Below are 24,089 nucleotides of genomic sequence, written 5' to 3' on the forward strand. Positions count from 1 at the left end.
AAAATGGAATAAAATTAAAAATCAAGAAGAAAACCACATATTCAAAGAGATGGAGATTAAACAATACACATTGTAATGATGAGTGGATCATCAAAGAAATCTGACAAGAAACTAAAAAATTCTAAGAATCAACAAGATTAGAAATACAACATACAAGGGCCAAGAAGCTGCTACAGCAGCCACTGTTTAAAATCTGGTGTCTCTGGGGGCCGAGGGATCTGCTGGAGGATGGAAACCAGAGAAAGCCTCGTGACCTCAGCATATCCCAGTGCTCAATCCCTCTCTTCAAATGCACAGCATCCTCCATGGGAGTGCATTTAGCTGATAGATACTGTGGTTTCCAGATGCGGGGGTCCTGGGTTCCAGGTAGCGATGAAGGGATAGCAGTGCCCTGCTGCTGAGCTCCTTCCTGCCGCTGTCTGCCTAGGCACAAAGGAGTGTCAGAGGAAGGCCTTGCAGTGTGCCTGCCTCCATGCCTCACAGCCTCCCACCCCAGGGTCACTGCCTAGGGGCACCTGCTACCCAAGCTTTTGCACTACTAGCTGTGCAGGGTGCCTGCAGGTGCCACCTGCCATCCTGAGGCAACCACCCTCTGCTCAAGCTGACACTGGCCATGCTGCTGATCGTCCTGTTGCTGCTGATGTGCAGAACTAGCCTTAAGGCCATAAGCAACAAACCCCGTGCCAACATTGTACAGAATAGGGAAAGCCTGAAAGCATTTCCTCTAAAATCCAGATCAAGTCAAGAATGTTCACTCTTACCACTCCTATTCAATATAGATTTTGAAACTCTAGCCACAGAAATTAGATAAGAAAGGGAAATAAAGGGGATTCAAATAGAAAAAATCAAATTGTCTCTGTTTGCAGATGATATTATCCTGAACTTAGATGATCCAAAAAGCTCCACCAGTACACTTCTAAAAAAGTAAGCAATGTAGCAGAATACAAAATAAACATATAGAAATCAATATCTTTCCTATACACTACTGATGTATCTGTTGAGAAAGAAATTAGGGGCAAAAATTATTAACAATAGCTTCCAAGAACATAAAACAGCAACAAATTTAACCAAAAAGGTGAAAGACTTCTACAAGGAAAATTTACAAAACATGGAAAAAATAAGATGGAAAGACCACAAATGTTCACGGTAGGGAGATTTAATATTGTTAAAATGACCATACAACCAAAATCAATCTGCAGATCCAATGTAATTTCCATGAAAATACCAAAGATATTCTTTTCAAAACCAGAAAAACAAATCCAAAGATTTATACAGAAGAACAAAAGACCCTGGATTGTCAAAACAAATCTGAGTAAAAAGATTAAAGCTGGAGGTATCACAATGCCTGACTTTAAATTATACTACAGAGTCACAGTAATGAAATCAGCTTGGTACTAGCATACATATAGATATGTTGATCAATGGAACAGAATGAAGACACGGAAACAAACCCACAAAAGTGCCAAAAAGTTACACTGGAAACAAGACAGCCTCCTTAACAAGTGATGCTGGAAAAAACAGGATACCATAAGATTAAAAATAGATACCTATCTATCACTCTGTAACAAAAGTCAACTCAATTGGACCAAAGACCTAGGAAAAGACCTTAAACTTTGCAACTGACAGAAGAGAAAAAAGCAATAGCTCCAACATATAGGTACAGATAATGACTTACTTAATAGGACATCTCCAACTCAGTAAATATTAAGGATTTCTCCAAAAAACGCATGCCATAAATGGGCAAAGAAGTTAAACAGACATTTCTTAAAAGAAGAAGTACAAAAAGCCAAAAATTATTTTAAAAATGTTTGACAACTAGAGTCATCAGGATAATGGAAATCAAAACTACACTGAGATTTCATTTCACTCTACTTAAACTGACAGCCATTAAAAATACAAATAACAATAAATGCTGGCAGAATTGGGTGGGGGAGAGAACCATCCAAATCATTTGTAGGTATCTATATTAGTACAGCTAATATGGAAATCATTATGGAGATTCCCCCCAAGACTAGGATTGGATCCTGTAAAGGAACACCTATGTGGGGAGAATTGTGAAAGAGGTGCACAAAGGACAGACACAGACACACAGGGAAGGGTACAAACAGACAGAAGGATGGCAACAAAAGGAATGCCTACCCCTCTCTGCCATCATCTTTAATAACCCAAAAAGTTACATATTACCCACTACCAGTAATTACATTTTGACCAGTATTCCTTTAACCCTGAGTGCTAGCTAACTAAGATAAGGTCCAGGTTAATGCAAACACATAGTCTCTCTCCTTCAAAGGATGTCACTATGTAAACCAGGTAGTGCATCCACATAGTTATCTTAATAACCTCAGCAGGGAATAACTGGGCATTCCAATCATGGGAATCAGTTACCTCCTGGGAATTTGCTCACTGGGAGAATGCTTCCCTATTTCCACAGTCAGAAATACCTACAGGAACCACTATCATCACGTATAACCATTTACTCCTCAGTATCTATCCAAAGAACTAAAATCAGCATACAACTGTGACACATACCTCTCCATGTTTATAGTAGCATTATTCACTATTGTGAATTATTGATTGAATTACCAATTTATGGAACCAGTCTAGGTATCAGTCTATAGATGAATGGATAAAGGAAATGTGATATACAGACACAATGGAATTTAATTCAGGCATAAAGAATCACAAAATTATGTCATTTGCAGGGAAATGGATGGAACTGGAGAACACTGTGTTAGAAAAAATAAGGTAGACTCAGAAAATCAAGAACCATGTTTTTTTCTCAAATGTGGAATTTAGCAAGAAAAATGGAATCTCCTGAAAATAGAAGGTAGAGCAGTAAGGTAGAGAAAGGGAATGAGGAAATGGAGGAAGGAAGGGCAAGGGGGGTACTAAGTATTTAAATCTATCACATTTTGCAAGGTACATGGGCTTGGGTTGTAGCTCAGGGGTGGAGTTCTTGCCTTGCATATATGAGGCACTGGGTTTGATCCTCAGCACCACATAAAAATAAATAAAATAAAGGTGTTGTGTTCATCTACAACTAAAAAAAAATTATAAGGTACATATACAAATATACCACCATAAAACCCACTATTCAGTGTAATTTTTCTCTCTTTTTTAAAATTTCTTAATTGAGTTTTAAAAAACAAATGACAGCAGAATGCATCACAATTCTTATTACACATATACAGAACAAGTTTTCATATCTCTGTTTGTATATAAAGTATGTTCACACCAATTTGTATCTCCATACATGTATTTTGGATAATGATGTCCATCACATTCCACCATCCTTGTTAACCCCCTGCCTCTCTCTTCCCCTCCCACCCCTGTGCTCTATCTAGAGTTTCTCTAGCAACACAGAGACCTCACACAGTTTTCAAGAGATCCCACTCAAGTACTTCATAGATTTCCCAAAAACCTGACATATGAGACCGTTCACAGAGATGCCAAATCCATTCTTCCTTCCAAGTGGACCTGAAACCACTTAGCCAACTGAAGGATACCACCAGCCTGGTTCTGCCCTCAGAACCCAGAGACACTGAGACCCTGTCAACATGGTCTCCCAAATGGTGTTCTCTGCTTGGAAAAATCCTTGGGAATTTCTATTCCTTTGTAATGCCACTGCCTCTGAACAAAAGAAATGCAGATTCGAAATATAGACCTGCAAAATTCCTTCTTCTCCAAGTTTCCACTTCCTTAGCTCTAACCCACAGTTTAGAGAATCACGAATTTTAATCATGAATAAAATGTGGCCAACCTTCCTGAGAGAACTCATTTCTTTAGCTTTACTTATTTACAAGTCAAATGTATTAATATCTTATTTTACTCCACTGAAGATAAGAACTGAATTCAAGATGGTTGACCACTTTGGAAACACAATAAAGATCTGTAACAAATGGCCTCTAGGAATGAAATAAACAAGCAAAGAGGCATCTGGACTCACTCTACCTTCCAGGGGGGCTGTCCAACCAGCATATTATTCTGCACACAGCAAGTAGTAACAAGTTTGGAGAATCTGCTTTATTTTCAAATGAAACAAGATAAAAATCAAGGAAAGAATTTTTCCAATAAGATTTCTGGAAATACTCTTATTTTATCATCTAGGAAGATTATATTTAATCCTATAATGTTTTGTTCCTTAAAATATGATAAAGCCCTCAAATAATATTACACATTTCCCAAACATGAAAGTGTTACTGTTGAGTTAACATAGCTTAAACTGATGGACTAAGATTTCATTTTGAAAAGAATTCCAACAAATGCACATTTTTTTAAGACTCAGGCAGTCAAGTTGTTATATGTTCATTATAGAGCAAAAAAAGGACATAGCTTCAAACAGTTTAAAATCCTTCAAAATATATCAATCCATGTTTGAGATACATATAGAGCCTAATGAAACTACTAAGTAATATTTAAACATTGGAATTGAGAAAACTGTACATTTAGTCATATTTATATTTGAATAGTCCATAGTGAAAAGTCTCATTTACCATACCTCAGCATTTTCCAAAGGATGCAATTGGTAAGACTACACATTACTTTTCACTCATAAGCAACCCATTGATTCTATCTTATTTATTTTAATGACTTCTGTCAAGAATGTGTCACTGGTTGTGTCTCTCAGATTATCCATCATGATAACAGCATCACAGTCTTTTCATTAAAAGTAGTGGAGCTGACAGAAGAGCTCTTTAAGTCTATTTGTTTCAAGAAGTCCCCTTCTCCATAATTACAAACTTATTAATTTTCCTACTATATTACCTTAAAAAGCTATCAAATCATAAAAAGAAGCAATGTGATCATGGATGTCCTCTTATATAATTGGACTATTTGGTTTTTGATAGTTGAACTTATACAAGGTAAGTTACAGGAAACAAATTAGGAAAAATAATATATAGAAAATATTTTATAAAGAATAGTGTATCCTCAATCATATCACAAACCTGAAAATAGAGATTGCACAGCCAGTGGTCCAAGTCCAGGCAAATCAAATCTTCAATTTTCCTAAAACTTCTGGATTTCCGGTCATAATGTCCTCGGAGAAGGGGACATTTGAATTTTCCTTCCACTACATCCAAGTTGTTATCACACAGGGGAAAGATTGCCCAGCCCACAGCCTGGCCAAGGCAGGCATGTTTCCCACGAAGGAGAAAGAGTTCAAATAAGAAAGCTATGCCAGGTTTCACATCTTTCCTTTGGGATAGTACCTAGGAAAGACATTAAGACAAGAGAAGATTGGGATGCTTATATGTTTAGAAACACTCTACATTCAGTAAGGCCTACTGACAATTTAGAATTCAGTAAAAAGTCAGTCTGCACTCCTGTTTTTGACCCTTAAAAATTCACCCACTGGATACGTTTACATAAATAACCCTTCCAGTCACAGGTAATTTGCAATCATGAAAGTGTGACCTGCCTACCAGAAGATTTTATATTTTATGAGCTTTAGAAATAAACTTTGTAATATTAAGTAACATGGTATTTGCCTGAGCTGGTCCCTCTATTATTGTATGGTTTGAATGTGTTCCCTAAAATTTCATGTGTTAGACACTTAATTCCCTAATTCATATGGTATTTAGAAGTGGTACATTTGGGAGATAATGAGGATTAGATGAGGTCATTAGGATGGCATTAGTGGCTTTACAGGAACAGAGAACTTAGCTAGCATGCTGGCTCCCTCAGTACATGATGCCCTCCAAGATGTTATCATACCATCAGGAAGACCTTTACCAGAAACCAGCACTATGTTCTTAGTGCCTCCAGAATTGTGAGCCTAATAAAATTCTATTCTTTTTCAATTAAAAAAAAAACGAATAGTGTATCCTTTTCAAATTGATTTTTTTTGAGGGGAGGGTAATCTGGGATTGAACTCAGGGGCACTCATCCACTAAGCCACATCCCCAGCACTATTTTGTATTTTATTTAGACACAGGGTCTCACTGAGGTGCTTAGCACTTCGCTGTTGCTGAGGCTGGCTTTAAACTCTTGATTCTCCTGCCTTATTCTCCCCAGGTGCTAGGATTATAGGTATGCACCACCATGCCCAGCTCAATTTGATTTTTAACATGGTTAAATTAAGTGATTACTTCTGGATCTTTAGAGGTGGCTGTAAAGTCTGAAAATACACAAACATTCATAAAAAATAATCACTGACATGCTGAATATATTGTCCATCAGTATCGATTTGTAGTTCATTAAGCTATGCAAAACAGCAATAAACAATTTGCATTAAAGCAACATTCCCATCAGTCACTGCACATGCATCTGTCACATATCACCTCAATGATTTCTGTGTCCAATTTTCATGACAGAAATCAGAACTTTATCCAGGGCCTTCAATCTATTATCCAGATACCTCTAATAACCCAGGGGCTTCAATCTATTACAAAGATATTGACATTACAGACTTTATAGCCACTGGTATTTTAAGATGTACCCACTATACATCTTATTAATATTTCACCATTTTTATACATACAAATAAATAGATAACCAAAACAGTAAGATATTGGAGAAAATAACAAAATTATATCATTTTTGTCTTGAAAATTTTTCACATCAAAACATTCTGCTGCAAATAAAAGTAATTTGTTTTGTTTTGCTACACAGTATAGAGATTGAATTTGGGGCCTAGCACAAACACATCCTCTACTGCTGAGCTACACCCCAAATCCCCTTTTTATTTCATTTTGAAACATAGTCTTTCTAAATTGGGGAGGCTGGCTTTGGATTTGCAATCATCTTTCCTGAAACTCCTTAGTAGCTGGGATTACAAGGGTGTACCACCATGCCTAGCTTGAAGTGACTTTTTAAGTCTACAGATGAAAAATTTTAAACGACATTTAGAATTTACTGCAAATTCAGTTTTCAAATAAACTTTTCTTAAACAGATGGTTCACATTGACTTCCACAAATCAGGCACTCCAGAATACAATGTAGAGTAGTAAAATATGTGATGCCTTCTACATACTCCAAGGAAAAAAAGGTCTTTTGCAAATAACAAAACCAGAATTGCAGTTGTCTCTAAGAACAATTACCTCCCATTCATAGACTATAATGCTGTTGACAATTTCAAGCACTTTCACTTCTAAAGAACTCCCACAGGAAGAAATTCCTCCAAGCTTTCTAGACACAGCTGCACTTTCTGTCCTTCTCACTACCTTAACAGTGTGACACATCCAGCTCCAGACAGTCCCAATAGCTTCCCCATGTGTTCTCTAAGGTCAGTCACTTTCACAACCATTCTTGTAACACAATAAATTGCTATAATTATTTCCAGGGCCTACGTGTATTGCTGCATTTTCCAAACAGGTGCAGGTCTCTGTGGTAACTCAGAGGTTTGCTAGGGCACCCTTCCCTGGGCTGAGCTGTCAAGACCAGAAAAGCCCATCTACCCATAAACATGTGCCCCATCCTACTACCCTTTTATATTCCTGTCATAATTTAATGCTAGGAAAACTTTACATACCTATTTCCAACAAGAAAAACTTCATAAGGTATACAAATTTCTTTTGTACACTGTGATCCCTGGAGTGAGAGAAACTTTCCATATTCCAGCTCTATGACTTAGGCAAGTCTCTCAGGGTCTTCGGGCATCACTTTCTAAAATGAAAATGAAAGTCAATAATATTGTAGTGAAGTTACAACATTAAAACACTTTGCATAATTCTTATTAGATTATTTTGATGTTATCTTTATTTTCATTATTATTACCAATGAAACTGGATGATTTTGATATTATCATTGTTTTTATTTTCACTGCATGATTATCAATTTAACTTTTACTTGCTAAATAAAATATACACACTTGTGGTATACTGTTTCCACAATTAAACAACTGATTTTCTAGCACAAAAGCTAATGTTTAATACATACTAGACATTTATAGTTCTAAGAAAAAAATGGATATTCTTTCAAGTCATTTTTCAAATTGTTTTTTTGAACACGAATAAGCTCCAGGTGGGCCTAACGAGAGTGAAAAGGCAGAGGAGCAGCAGAAACCTGTCTGTCATCCTCCTGTGTGGTTAGATAGGGATGAGAAGACCCTGCCTGCCAAGGGAGCAGTCCACAGAGTCTGACCTGGAACTCTCAGGGAGGGGGGCCTCTTGGCTCCTGGAGGTCGCTCCAAGGACTGAGTAAGTGGAGGTGCCTGAGGGAGTCCTTATGTCCCCAAACTGAACCTCTTCCATTGCCGCAGCAGGGTAGGACCCTTTTGGAAACCCCTTTCAACATCACCCCCCAACAGGCCTGCCTGTCCCCAGGAGTTTGTCTCTCTTCTAAGATCCCCTCACTGAGACCCACACACCTGTTCCTCCACCCAGACACTTTAAGGTGCCCCTTAACACAGCTTACCGACACCAGCGGTATGCCTTTGCCTCTACCCCACAACCCCCAAACTCGCAGGCCACACCTCCAGCCCTGTAGAGGTAGAAGCCTCCAATAGATGAGCTGCCCTCTAAAATGGCGGCTCCTGCTGCCAAGGAGCACCTCTAGAAAAGCCGCTTCACCTCACCCAAAGAGCCTGCACCCTCCGCTAGTGGGTCCCAGTACCTCCTTCTTCAAGGTGCTCCACATCTTCTGCTGGGTTTCTGCCCCTGGGGGAGCAGCCAGGAATGCGCGGGTGAACTCGCGGTGGGAGTGACGGAGGCTGTCCTTCCCGCCGCCTAACCTGCGGGAGCCATGGCCAAGCCTTGCGCAGCGTCCTTTTGGCTTGAGTCCTGTCCTGGGCAGCTCTGAACTCACCGAGGCCGGCCGTGGCTCCAGCGTTCAGTGGTTCCTGTGCTCTGGCAGCGGCTCCTGTTCCTGGAGTCCGAGACGGCGGCGTCGTGGCTCCAGCGATTAGGTGATGCCGGCGGCGGCTCCTTAATCGCTGAGAAGGGCGATGGCGGCTTTGGCTCTTGTGCTCTGCACGCGGTGGCGGCGGCAGGTGGCTCTGGTGTCCAGAAGAGGGAGACAGTAGCAGCGCATCCTCCCGCGCTCTGGCCCTTCCTGTGCTCTGGTGGAGGCGTCAACATTGGCTCTGGGCAGGGGGGTTGGCTCCGGTAGCAGCGTTGGCGGAGGCCTTGGGGGCTTCTGCAACAGCAGCTCTGGTCCTGTGGCTCCAGCGGCTCCCACGCGACGAAGCTGGCTCCTGCACCTGCTCCTGTGGTGGCTCCCGTGCTCTGGACGCTGCAAGGAAATGATGGCCTCTGAGCTAACGGTCCTTTGGCAATAGACACACGCTATTGGTTAGCTCAGATGCTCTCACTTCCGTTTTCCCCTCAGGGGGCCTGGTGTCACGGAACCTTCACAAATTTCTACCAATAGTTTTGCAACTTTTTCCAAACCCTTATTAGCATAAACGTGAACCAATGGCATTGACCCAAGAGGTATATATATATATATATATATAGATAGATAGATAGATATCTATATATATATCTACCTCCACAAAGTTCTGCGGCTAGTTGCCATAGTGTCTTAGAGGATGGACTTCCTGTCTTGGATTCTGAACACCGGTAACCTGGAGAAGATTGGTGGTGAGCTGCTGCAGTCTGCTGGAACATGGGTGGGCAGAGCCTGCTACCCAGAGCTGCTTGGCTGCAGAAGCTTGCTGCTTCTGAGGAACCCACCCGCCAGTAAGTGTGAAATTCTACTTTCACTATGGGGACCTTTTAGTAAAGTATGTGTACTTATTCATACATATTAAAACAAATTGATTAAATTTTCTTTACACACACACACACACACACACACACACACACACATATATATATATATATATATATAACTTCACACTTTATTTATTCAAAATAAGAAATTAATTTAAAAATTAGACACAGGAAATACATGGTGACACATGATTTGTGATCACATAACTATAATCCCAATTATTAGGCCTAGGAAGAAGAGTTGCCAGTTCAAGATTCCATTTCATTTCAAATAACTAATAGAAAATCTATTTCCAGGAATTTATCTGTTTTACATAAATTGTCAAATTTGGGGATCAAGAGTTATGTAGTATTATATCATTTCCTTGTTAATATGTATGGGGGCAATGAAGGTGCCTCTTCTTTTATTCCTGATACTAACAATTTTTGTCCCCCTCTTCAATCAGTATGGTTAGGAATTTAACAATTATGTTTTTTTTTTAAATATCCAGGTTCATATTGAATTTTTTAATCCATTTTCTTTTATCTTATTTTACTGATTCCGAGTTTAATATTTGTTATATTTTGACACAGATTGAATTTTTTTCTTTTTTTCAATGTCAATGCTCAGGTTAATTATTTTAAAACTCTTTTGTTTCTAATAGAAACATTCAATGCTACACATGTTCTTCTCAACACTATATGATTTTACTTATATCATCTATCTAGTCTAAGTTTTTAAAAATTCTATTTCTATCTTTGACCCATGGATTATTTAGAGTTATGCTATTTGATTGCCAAATATTAGGGATGTTATACATTATCTGTCTCTTTCTGGTGTGTGTGTGTGTGTGTGTGTGTGTGTGTGTGTGTGTGTGTTGGGGTGTGTATGGGTGTTGCCCAGGAATGGACCCAGTGCTTTAAGTATGCAACTGAGTACTGTACCACTGAGCTATTTACCCCAGCCCCATTGATATTGAACATAAGCTTTGCACAATAGCAACAATGATACATTTTGATGTTTGTTTTACCTCTGGTCTAGATTGTTGAATATTCTGAGTGCATTTGAGAAGTGCTCTTTTTTTGGTGATGGGATTTTGTTCTATAAATGTTAATTAGTTCAGGTTCTCTGATGATTTCGTAAGGATTATCATCTATGAATTGTTGAATTTCTGTGTAGCTTTTCTATTAATTATTGAACAAGTACTATTGAAAACTTCATCTTTGTCATTGAGTTTAAGTATTTTGCTTATAGATCTAATATTTTATGTGTTCACGTACTTTAACTTTTGGGATAACATAAAAATGTAGGATTTTTAAGACTTATGGAATTGTTCTCTTCCTCAGGTAATCTGCCTTCTACCTCACATAGTAGTTTTGGTTTTAAGGTTCATTTTCTTTCATATTACTAGACCAACTTGAGGTCTCTTTTGGTTTGTGATTTCATAATACAGATTTTCTTCCCATTGCTCAAAAGATAATAAATGATTTTAATTATATACCTATCAATAAAGAAATACCCTTAGTGTAATAAGTCTTATTTTGTCCTACAGTATCATTGAAAATATTTTATAGTTTTAAAATTTTGAATTCCATAAATAAAATATGATTATATCTGACTATGCTTATTAATACAGCGTAAATTGTCTATAGATATAAAAAATTACAAATTTTATGTGAGTAAAATTTTCTCTCATGATGACCATCGTGTTGACATTAAATTTGCCTTTCTATAGTTTGCCAACTGTTTGACATAATTGTTGAACTTTGTTTGGCTTGTTCAAGAAAGTCTTTATCTATCCATTTCTAAAGAACATTTTTATTTGGCACTGTACTCTTGTTTGAGATTCTTTTTTCCCTTCAGTTCTTTGAATTCATCATATTACTCTCTCCTGGCCTGTAAGGTCTGTGCTGAGAAGTCTTACTCATAATCGTTGTGTGTTATTTGCTTCTTTTCTCTTTGAGAATCTTCCCTTTGTGCTTGTTTTTTTTTAATTTTTAATTTTTTTTACAGTTTTCTAATAATGTCTTGGTGTCCTATTTGAATTAAATGTGATTGACAACTTTGCCCCTCCTGTACCTAGATATTTTATCCATATTTGGAAAATACTCTCATGCTATTTCTTTAAATAACCACTCTGCCTTTTCTTTCTCTTCTGCTTCACAAACTCCTCTAATTTAAATATTCACTTTTAATACTTTCCAATAACTTCCATAAACTTTCCTCTATTGTATTCATCCATATCTCTCTCTCTCTCTCTCTCTCTCTCTCTCTCTCTCTCTCTCTCGGTATTGCTGCGGATTGAAACTAGGCCTTGTGCATGGCAAGTACTCTATTAAATGAGCTATATCCCCATCCCTAAATAACCTTTTAGTTCACAAATTCTTTTTCTTTATCAATTCTGGTATTGATTTTTCTACTATATTTTCATTGAATTCATTGTATTTTTCATATCTAAGCTTTTGTATTTTTAAAAATTTGAATCTTTCTGTTAAAATTCTATTTTAATCATTTATCATTTCTGTAATTTCATTTAATTCTTATTGTTTTCCAGTAATTTTTTGAAGTTCACTAAATTTCTTTAAAATGATTGTTTTTAATTCTTTGTTAGTTTGCATATCTCTATTCCTTTTGAGTCAACTACTTTGAGACTTTTGTGTTTTGGGGTGGGAAAGTACTTTAATTTTTCATGTTTCTTATTTCATTAATAGAATGTCTGTGTATTTGTAGGAGAAGGTTATTTCAATCTTTGCAGACTGACTTTGCCTGAAAAAGACCTGTAGCATGTGCAGAGATTCTGGCAGGCTGTCGGTTGTCAGGGGAGTTGGTGGGAGATGCCTTGTTGCTGGAGTTCTTAAATAGGCTTCCCTCATCATTTGGTTAGCAAAGGGTAGGCCTAGACTGTAGGTCCTGGGGGTGGACTTATTGCCTGGATCTCCATAGAAGGATTTGGAGCCTGGGTCTATGAGAATTGGCTTGGAGGCTAGGTCCATAGAAATTGGTCTAGAATTTCATGTTAGAGTCTGAAGTCTGGATCCATAGAAGTTGACTTAGAACTGAGTTTTCCCAGGTCCTATACCATTGGGATAAGACTTGAGCCAGAATTTGGGAGTGTTCCAGGAGCCTGGATCTATAGGGATGTTGTATGAGCCTCAGTCTATGTAATTCAGCCTGACATTGAGGACTACTAAGATAAGTCTAGACCTGGGTACACTGAAGCATAACTCGACCCTGGTGCCATGGAACCATCCAAGATACTGGAACTGGATACACTTGGATGCTGTATCTACTAGGACTAACATACAGGATAGAGAAGAAAAATTATATATGATTTTTTTCAAGGAAAAAATGTTTGTTTGAGAAATGACTATATGGTAGGCATATACTCCTCTGATCCTAACAATCCTGTTATAGAAGTTGGACCATACACCTCTATTTAAACAGAATGCACAAGGAAGTTGCTTTGTTTATCAGAAAATTCACAGAACAAATAATGTTTTTCCTTCTGCTTAAAGTCTAAATCTCTCATGAACACTTGCTTGTGGCATTTCATGATTTTGGCATATTACTGTGCTCTGAAAGCATGATAATATATGCCTGAGTGGTAGAGTTTATCCACTGCATTTTGTTGCTCTAATAAAAATGGGTGCACAGAATTCAGTAAATTTTAAGCTATTTCAGTGTGCTAACCTACCATTTGCTGAAAGTGTTTTGTAGTACCTCTCCTCTTTGTTTTTGAACTGCCCTCTCCTGGCTCATAAATTTCTTAGTAATAAGTGTTTAGAAAACCAAATGGTTGAGATTCTGAGAGCTGCTATCATTTCTACTTTCCATTAGAAGATAATTTTAAATTTTATTATATGAAATGTGGTGTTGACACATAGTAATTAATTCAGATGCACATAGATACAAGATTGATGAAATGATATATCAGTCTGAGAATAATTTGGTAATTTATATGGACTTTCAATGCTTGTGAAAGAAATTTTTACCATGCATTGCATTATTAGTCATATTTTCTGAATCACTGATGTGAAAATCTGATGTCATTAGAAATAATCTGAGCTCTTCCATGTTTGTATCTTACAATGGCCCCTAACTTACAGAAGATCATAGATGATTCCAAAGCAATAAAAACATTGACATTTAATTTAGTAAGTGGAAAGCTATAGCAAAAGGGTAATATTTTGCCATAGTATTGACATCAACAAGTAAGTATATAGTTTATTAACCCCCTCTGTAATTTTAATGTTGTTCTGGGATTGATGTTTGCTTTCATGATTACTTCTCTGCAGTATTTGGGAATATTTTCTGATCATGAGTGAACATTTTGTATATCATGAATATCCTCATTCTTTCACCACCACATCTTTGACTAAAGAGTGGCCATTTAGGTCTGGGGCTGTAGCTCAGTGGCAGAGCGCTTGCCTAGCAAGTATGAGGCACTGGGTTTGATCCTTAGCACCATGTACAAATAAAATAAAGGCATCCTTTCCATATACAACTACAAAAAGATTTTTAAAAAGAGTGGCCATTTAGGAATCTTTAAGCCTGTATTTTCCATTTTTCTTTCAGTTTGTGTGGCAACTTAATCATATAGATAGAATTAAAATCAGTTCAAAGCAACACTAATACTAAAGTTTTCCCTAGGTGAAAGCCAAGTGGTTCTACCTTTAAAAAATAGAGGCTGATTGTTATGCAAATGGTTCATGGAAATGATTGAAGAACAGCTCACCAAAGACTGGAGAATAAATATATCATACTTTACACTCACCTTTCAAATCATAGTACAGGTTTCTGTAGAGAGCAGAGATTCTAAGAGATTTTACATACTAATAGATTATAATTTGAAAGTCTGTATGACCAAAGAGCTATAGAATCCTCGGGGAATTGTGAAGATAAGTTATGATGGTCATGGCTGGAAATGGAGAGAACATCAGATATTCAAAAATAACTCCTAAAAGTTTTAGCAAACAGTACATTAGGACTGAATACATGGCTCATTTTAAAATTATAAATCAATCTTATCATCAAGAACCAGTCAGAATGCCACAAACAATTTAGTATTTGGATCACCAGCACTGTACTGTGCAAAACATGTATTGATGAGCTGCCTTTTATGTCTCTTGTGAAAATTAAATGGAAAATGTGTGTGGCCAAAAATACTAAATTATCAGTTATAGTGAATGTGAGCTTAGTGCTAATTAACATTCTGTGTCTTGCTTCTCAACTAATTTCAGATAACTAGACTGCATAATAAAAGAAAAGCACAAAGATTTTCACAGAAAGAGTATATCTGAACACATTTTTTCCCTTTGGATAATAAAAGAACATTTTATTCAGACAGAGTGCTAGATTAACAAGTTGCAAAATCCATCTTCTGGTTTGGAACTATATTCTCACTTCTACTGTGTTTCTAATTTACCTGGTGTAAACTTACACATCTATAACCATTATAATTTATTATTATATTATTTTGTATTTGTAGTATTAGAATCATTATTTCCTATAATTGAATAGTGTCAAATTACCTTTACAAACATATACATTATATTTCTTGTCTTCGCTCTAGCCATGCTCTTGATAGGAGGTAGATTTCCCTAATCCTATTCAACCCTCAATAGACCACCTAGAAACTGATTAACTCCTATTTATCATTAGCTCCTAATTGCTCCTAGTCTTACCATCTTTTTTCAATTCTCAAAGCCCCTAAGTGAATAATATCTACATAGCAAATTTTCAATGAACAGTTTCCAAATTGAACCCAATTATGAATGTTAGTGTGTCTTAAACTCATCCTAATAAAAGTATTTTATCAAAGACAGATTTTCCGAAATCTTTGAAATTTTACTCCATTTATATAATTATTTCAGATTCCCTATTTATTTTTATCAGATCTTGAAAATTTTTACTGAAATACAAAGGCAGACTCTATCAAGAGGATTACAGAAAACTGCATATAGGATGCCTGCCAAAGAGTTTCACTTTTCTGGTAGGCAATTAATAAACTAATGAACCCAAATGTAAAGTGAATTTTTCTAATTGATTTAACAAAAGTCCTCAGAAGTAGAGGGTTGAATTGATGGAGAATCAGTTTAACAGTGCACTCCCACCAGGTGGACATTTGGTAAACAGAGAAACAATTTTAAGTCCATTATTTGGTTTTGTAATCCCATACTACTCAGGTCTATCCAGTATAGGGTATTTCAATGTATGTAATATACATTCACATCAGATATGGACGAGCAAATAAATTTATTTAGAATCAAAGCTTGTTCATGAGTGATTCAGTGACCAAATAAGATACCAGTACAGTCATGGCAAGTAAGCTTCAATTTGAAAAAAAGCATGAGAATGTGGGTCAGAGTTGTGGGTCAGAGTTACCTGCAGTGTTTTTCATGGAGTTTTCTCCTACAGAGAATCCTATGGGAGCAAATGAACTAAGCGGGGCCCAGCCTGATTCAATGCTGCTGACTCTTTCAGCTAAAAGCAGTATTCTGTATACTATTATGTTTCAAGTGTAGAGAGAGTTTTGCTCCACTTACACCGTAGAAGCACTTAACGCCACAGTTTTTTGTTGAAATAGGCATTTTCTAAAATTTTTTGGATTCACAAACTTATTTTCTTATAAAATATAATCTCACAATGAATTTCCAAAGAATTACAAAGCACTTTAATCATATTTATGCTACATATTTAAGAAAGTTTTGCTAATTATTTTTAAATATGGGAAGATAATTATAATTTTAAATGTATATTATTATTTATTTTTTAATGTTTAGAAACATTAAGAAAAATGTTTCTCTGCCTTTGCTTTACTTTCACTGTAACTCAGATTAATTATGTAAGAAAAGTGTGATTCATTTAAATATATATTTAAGTGTTACCCACTCTATTAATGTTTAATGTGTATGAATTATTTTTATGAATGAGCCATTTAAATGGGCCATCATAGGATTATGCTAATATTTGCATAAATTTATCTAATATTAACTGAACATTATGTAAGGATTAAAAAACTACTAAGAAAGTTAATATAATTGAAGGTAGTTTTTTTGTGTGAATTTTCTAATCTCATTGAGATACATTTGGGAGTTTTCACTCTGTGCTTTAGGAGAAATATTATTGATGACTTTAAAAAAATACCCTGTCCTCTTTAATAGAAAGAACACCAACTATGAATGCCAACTAGAAGTTAGAAGATGAAAAATCTATCCTTATCCTGGTGAGTATGTTAACTGGACAGGGGTGCTCCATGGGTTAAATGGTGAGGAAAAATTAGCAAACATAATAAAAAGTGTAATCAGGGAGTTCTAATATGCCTTTAGTGAAACTGCTGATGACAATGTTTCTTAGAGAAGAGGTCAGTCCCACAGAAAAACAAACTAAATTACACTGGACCCTACATAAAATCAAGCCACATTCCCTTCTTCCCTCAATTGGGAAACCTGAGATTAAGCAAAAACTATATCCTTGTCTGATGTGGGGAAGAAAAAGTACTGTAATACCAGATATTATTTCATTCTGTAATAAGTAGCAGTTATGTTACATCTAGGTAGCTTATAACTAGAAAACTAGTTAGATGGCAGGAATATATAGGTTTTAAGTAAGGAATAAAACTTTTAAGGTAGCAGTGTGTTTACCCCATTAGGTAATAGTCTGCGTTTGGATTTGGCCTAGCCTTTATACAGGATGAGTTTGTTAGTTTGTTTTAGGTCACCTTTAAATCTTGCTAATATAGAGGAAATATAATGAGCTATTCAGAAATGAATAATTCTGTGACATAGTGGGGCAGATTACCCTGTAGCACGCAGCTGACTTGGCAGCTCCCCAACCTATGGTCTGATTTAAAACTTTGCTTAGTTGAGAAGAAATGTGAAGCCAAGGTGAGGAAAGACAGTGGCAGAGACAGAAGCCCTGGGCAGAGAGGCACTGGCGTCAGAGTGAACTAGCTCAGTAGGGTTTTTGCTTTTTTCTTCCATGGGTGGTGTTGAATGGAGACAAGAATGTGGGCTTAAATATGAATTGTAGGTGGCTTTTCTATAGGTGACTTTAGGTTTGTTTTTATAAAGTTATTCATAATCCTAACTTGGTGATAGAACATACTGGTGAAAATAGAATCATCTTACTATCAAAATGCTTTTGCCCATAAAATGCACATTTCACACCCCCCAAAAAACGCAAATAAAAATAAGAGAATACAGTCCAAAATAAAACCAATTAATATACATAGTGGTTTTTCAAAATTATTGTCCTTTTGTCTTTTCCATCTTTGATACAGCAACACCTTGTATGTCACAATTTATTTCATGATTGAAAAGAAAATAAAAGGGCTGACTTATGACCAGAGCTAAGTATTAGCTGAATGTGTTATAGACTGAATAATGCCTTGGTTTCCTTGGTTGGTAAGGTAGTGTATTTTATTGAATTTTAAATGTCTGGCTTGTATATTTCACTAATGTGGATTTGATGATATTACTTTGTTCCTCATACAAATATTCAGAAGTCTTTCCCCATCTGGAAACTTATACATATGTTAGACTCTAAGATAAAATAGGATTGTTTTTATTTTCTATCAAGGAAAATTATAAAATATATTAAAATCCATGTATGCAAATGTATATATTCTGAGTTTGACTAGGCAATATTTTTGATGATTGATTAATCCACTGAACTTGTGTACATAACTAAAAAAAGAAATTATGTATTTAAGCCACGTAAAATTAAAGTCTAATATAAAGAAAATCATAAAAACCCTATTATATAGTGTTATTTTCATCTGTATTGGAAGATACAGTTCTTCTTCTACAATAGTAAGGTATTATTAACTGAAGGTATTATTTTATTTATATATAATTTAAAACACATATTATGACAATTATATTGTTAAAAAGTGGATAATTATCTAAGTTATATTTGGAATATATAAGTCAGCATGCCCATAAAATCATATACAGATCTTATCTAGAGCTTAAACAAATTCTATGCATTTACAAAATTTTTTCTTATGATACTAGATCATGATGCATTATCTAACTAATAGAAACTAATTAAACTGAGTTCTTAAAAAAAAATATCTCTGAGGCTTAAATCATGTAAGCCACCTCATTACTCTAAATGATGGTCAGAAGCTATGAAGTGTTATTTCATATGCATGTATACTGAAAATACATTTTTATTTGCTGCTATTTCTTGTATCATTTCATTTATTTAAATTCTAGAGAGATTATTACATTTCACATATCTATTTCCATAAATATTTTTCTGAAATAGAGTTAGGTAGCAGTATAATCAATCTCCTAACAAAATGTACTAGCCCACTAGTTACAAATTGATTGTGACCAGCTAGGAAAACTTACAACAAAATTTGTCTTTTTATAGGCTTGAAATGAACTGCAACTTACTCTAGACAGGTGATATTTTCCAATATTGAACATTTAGTGTTTTCCATTGAGAAACACTTGCAATAAAAACATGTTTGAAACAAGAAAATTAGGTCCACTAATTATACTCATTTTACTTGTTTATTAAAATCACCAAAAAAGACCCTAGGAGATTTAAGACTAATTTATTAATCCTAATGTATTCCTCCAAATTTGTTAGCAGTGTAGGAAAAAGAAATGAGACAGAATAGTATAATAAGTAACCAATCTATTGTTTTCATAGACTCAATATGATTTGAGTATCTATTAGATAAAATTGGATCTATCCATGTAGCGACTTAAATAACAAATTTGCTGTTTTATGATCTTATATAATAGCTCATGGTGAAACAAAATAGAAAAATCCCTTTACCAATATAATTCTAACCTTGAATTCTCAAGATATTCAATTGCTTGTTGGTTATTTATTTTTCTTGCAAATTAAGTATATTAAATATATGAAGTATAAATTATAATAGAGAAATGGGCTGCTACTTTAAATAGAATGCTAAATAGAAATAAAACACGTTGGAATTTTATTTTTAGGTGCAAAATGCTGCACACTAATTTTGCTGTCCAAATAAATAGGATATACACATATATTTAAAATGGCATAAAATTAACATACAAAATCCTGGTACTCAGAGATATGAAAACTTAAAAACCACAGTAAACTTTCACTTTCTTGATGAAGTTGAAAACATTCTTAAAATATGATTATAATCAATGAGTGAAACACTTTCTGTGTTATGGCTAGAAAAAGTGCATGGTGACACATATTTTTGAGCAAGTGTGATAAGATATATCAGTATTTTCAACAAAGCCACATGTATGACTGAAAAATTTTTATTTTGAATAATATAGTCTAAATTTAGTCTGAGGGGATACAAATTTTTACAAAAATATAAAAAATATTGATTAATATTGGAAAAATTCATTCAATAAGCTAAATCTAACTAATTATTTTAATGCTGATTATGGAAACCATACTGTATACACAAGTCTAGTATATTAAGTTCCTATAATTAAGATATACGTTAAAATGAAATTACAAAGGAGAAATATATCAATTTATCAATATATTTTATTTTATAGAAATGACCTTGAATAAATATACATTAGAAAATGGCCTAAATTTCATTATTACTTAATTAATGAAGGACTTAAAGAGAATACAAACCCACTTTGAGTGTGAGAGATTTTAAGGAAAAGGGGATCTTTTGCTCTTAAAAATTTCCCTGAGTATTTGACTCAGGAACAAGCCATAATTTCATTAAACAAAACAAAATGTGAAATACTTTTTGTTAATATCCTAGGAAAATTTTGTTAGAGACAGACAGTATTCTATTAAAATGTAACAGGATTATCTGCATGTTGATATTGTAGCTATGCAAAGGCAAGCCTTTTAGTATATAACAATTATGGTGATAGACTAATATTTTTACTAATATACAAAATAATATTTTGAACTTAGGTGGTCCATTAACCCTGTATTTAATAGAACATATAATACAGCAAAATTATACCTCTGACATACTACCTACTGTGAAATTTTTATGAAGATACTAATAGTGTCAAAAATGTCAAATTTGAAAAATATGATGTATAAGATCCCTCAAAAATATTTAATGTATTTTTTAAAGAATCATGTTATTTATTTTCTGTCTATTTTATATTATAAATAATTATTAATTATATTCCAACAAATTTATTTATTAGTCTAAAAACTACTTCATAAGCAAATATTTATTGATATTTTATCATGTTCCTTTAAAAATTTCTATCATTCAGAAATGGAAGGAAGACTTTATTCCAAACATTCTGTACAATATTGAGTAACTGCATCTTTAGCAGTTTATACAAAAATGGTCAAGAGCCCCAATATTTAAACATATCAGCCTCAAAGACTTTATAGAACTGTATTATCCATATGAACTTCTTCTGAAAATCCCCTACATATTCAGAATGTTTTCTTCTTGTTATTCATCAAAATTATCCATTTTCTGCAAAATTGAATGTCATGGTAGTTAATTAAATATGGAAACTCCTCATTTATATGTATTTTTTCTCTATTTTTATATCTGCCCATTTGAAGAAATAGGAACTTATTTTAAGAATGACCTTGTCTTGGAAAGGTCCTCTCTAATTGACCCATTCAGAAGTTCTTGGTAAGATATCTAGCATGGTCAACTTTTGGCTTATGTCAGATTCCTATGGGATGCTGGCCTGGTGTCTGAATTGGTAGAATTGGGCCTGAAACCTGCAACACTAAATTAAAACTGTTGGCTGAATCTGTGGGGGGTGGGAATGAATGTGTATTTTCAGGACTGGCCTGTAAATTTGGTTCATGGGGATTGACCTGGTGCTAGTGTAGTCCTTGGGCCTTAATTTGAAGGGGCATGACATGGGAATGGACCTGTAGCCTAAGTCCATAGGCATGGGCCTAGGATTAGGATCCACAAGGACTGGCCTGGAATGTGAGTATGCAGAGGTGGTCCTAAGACCCAAGTATGAGGAGGTTTAACTGGTTGGTCCCTGGGGACTGACATGGATCCTGGGTCAACCTGGTGTTAGGTCTGGTGTGGAGTTTGAGACCATAGAATCAAATCTGTATATGAAGATGTGAAGTGCATCCTGATACATAGAGCTACAGGATCCTATTCTGGAGTCTAGGACTGTGGGGATTAGCTGGTGTGGGTACATTAGTGCTCACCTGCAGGCTAAGTGTATGGGATACATGGATACTGGCCTGCAGGTCAATGAAAATTAGGTCAGTGAAGACTCAGGCTACTGAATCTTGCCAGGACTTTGGTTCCATGGACATGTTCCTGGAGTCTATGTCTGCAGGGGCTAGTCAGGGGATAGGATCTACTGGTAAGGGCCTGGATTCTGGATCTGCTTGAGCAGACATGTGCATAGGTCTGCTGGAAGTTGAGACCAAGGGGGCAGTCTTAGAGAATAGGTTCAAGGGACCAATGTGGCACTGTGTAGGCTTCAAGTTTGTGTCCATGGGTGATGTCATGTTATCTGAGGTAAGGGTCACTAATTTGGACCCTAGATGAGGTTTGAAAGCAGTATTATATACACCTACCTGACTCTGGGCTAGTCTGTAATATGAATCTGGGCTGCAGTGGCTGGCCTGGGGCTTGGGTAAGCCTGGAGTCTGGAGACATGGAAACCAGCCCAATATATGGATCACTAGAGCTGTCTTGACCTTGGGACAAACCTATAGCCTAATACAATGGAGTTGACCTGGTACTGGATCAGTCTGGCATTTGGGACAGCTGGTAATCTGGGGATGCTGGAGTCCATTCAGCACTGAATATCCCATACACCAAGTATACTAGGCAGATGTGGAACTATGGCCATGGGATCAAATGTGGCACCAAGTCAAGCTGAAGGCTCATTATTCCAAAGCAGCCTGAAGTTTAGGGCCATGCAAGTCTTCCTGGACCTGCATTTTACTGGGAAGGATTGGTATTTGTCTCTGAAATGAAACCCGCACCTCATTTCCTTCTCCTTCCATCACCTGGAGGGTGGGTATGTGTGTTTGTATTTCCCAGGGACACTTTTGACAATAAGATACATTTCCAGGCATTTTGTTTATTCAGTTTATTTTGAGGCAAGGTCTTGCTAAGCAGCTCAGGTTGGCCTCAAACTTGTGATTATCCTGCCTCAGTCTTCCAAGTCACTGGAAATACAGATTCACTCCCCTGTGCCCATCCCTGCAGTGTATTTCTATCAGTGCTGTGCTGCTTATAGTTAGAGAGGTATAATGATGTAAAATAAATCTATCCTTCCTATATTCAAAACCTCTTTCTTTACATTCTTGTATCACTTAACAGCAGGAATATATTCTAATAAATACATTGTTATATGATTTTATCACTATACATACATTATAATGTGTACTTACATAAACCTAGATAGCATAGATCATTCACTTGATGTGGTCTTTGGATATAATTAACAGACATGATAAACATGAAATGTGTGAAGTTGTTACAGACATAACATGGCATACTACTTTATGATAAACTTGTTTTTACAGGCACAAGGAGTATATTCTAATAATAAAAAGTACAATATAGTAACTACATATACTAGTAGCATAGTCATTTGTTTTTAGTATTAAGTATTATGTACTATAGACAATCATGTGTGGTATACATTTATATGATTTATATGTGAGGTTTGTTCGCACAAGCTTCACACAAACATGTGAGAAACACATTGAGTTATAATGTTTTCAAGGCTATTGCTAAGCAACAGAAATGTTTTTAAACTCCATTATTATCTATGGGAACACTGTTGTGTATGTAGCCTGTCATTGACCAAAACATTGTCATCATGCAGCACATGATAGTATTTCTGTGCTATACCCAGGTGCTGTCATCTCTTACCTGGTCTCCTTACTTTTTGTACAGATATTTTTGTACAGGGATAGTTGTTCAAGTGGATGTTTCTGTGCATTAAGTAGGAAATCCTATTTTCACTGTCTTGTTGAGTTTACAGAGAATGTCAGATATGTACCATTTTATTTTTATTTTAGAAATGAGGATCCTAAAACTCAAGAGAGGTTGAGTGGCTTCTGCCAAATCATAAACACTCAAATTGAAATCCATGAAATTGAAATCCATAGTCTGTTTTCCTATCTTAAATTTGGGAAACACCAAAATAAACTGGGTCAGGGTACAGAGCGTATGTAGACTACTGAATATGTAGAATAATATAGAGTATTTAACGTATAGAACATAAATTTAGAATTAATACTATTAAAAACACCTCAAGTTAACTGCAAAGAAGAGGTGCTGAAGAAAGATTGCTTTGTCTTTATGTATCTTGTTAATGGTTTAGTTGCATAGTATTTTAAGTATGTATTACTACTCTTTAGGGCATTACTGATATAGATGACATTGTCCTATGTATCATTTAGCATGGATAGTTGACAGAGAGGCTCTATTGTGCAACTGACAAGAGTACTTCCCCTAAAGTCAAATGCCAGGTTAGGAATCCTCACTAACTGACTACCTT

The 24,089-nt window shown here is 35.7% G+C and overlaps 1 protein-coding gene across 1 annotated transcript in view; it reads right to left on the bottom strand.

The window, feature by feature from the left end:
- LOC144251341 (E3 ubiquitin-protein ligase SIAH1-like) overlaps positions 1-9,017 on the bottom strand; it is a 127,919-nt gene extending 118,902 nt beyond the window's left edge. Inside the window, exons 1-3 of the mRNA XM_077794337.1 lie at positions 8,746-9,017; positions 8,554-8,671; positions 8,356-8,492 (exon numbers count right to left, since the gene is read on the bottom strand). Of these exons, the coding sequence (XP_077650463.1) occupies positions 8,356-8,492; positions 8,554-8,671; positions 8,746-9,017 (527 nt within the window). The remainder of the gene's footprint in view (positions 1-8,355; positions 8,493-8,553; positions 8,672-8,745) is intronic.
- Positions 9,018-24,089: the final 15,072 nt, after the last annotated feature.

The sequence above is a fragment of the Urocitellus parryii genome, assembly GCF_045843805.1.
Source record: "Urocitellus parryii isolate mUroPar1 chromosome 13 unlocalized genomic scaffold, mUroPar1.hap1 SUPER_13_unloc_11, whole genome shotgun sequence".
In the NCBI taxonomy this organism is placed as follows: domain Eukaryota; kingdom Metazoa; phylum Chordata; class Mammalia; order Rodentia; family Sciuridae; genus Urocitellus; species Urocitellus parryii.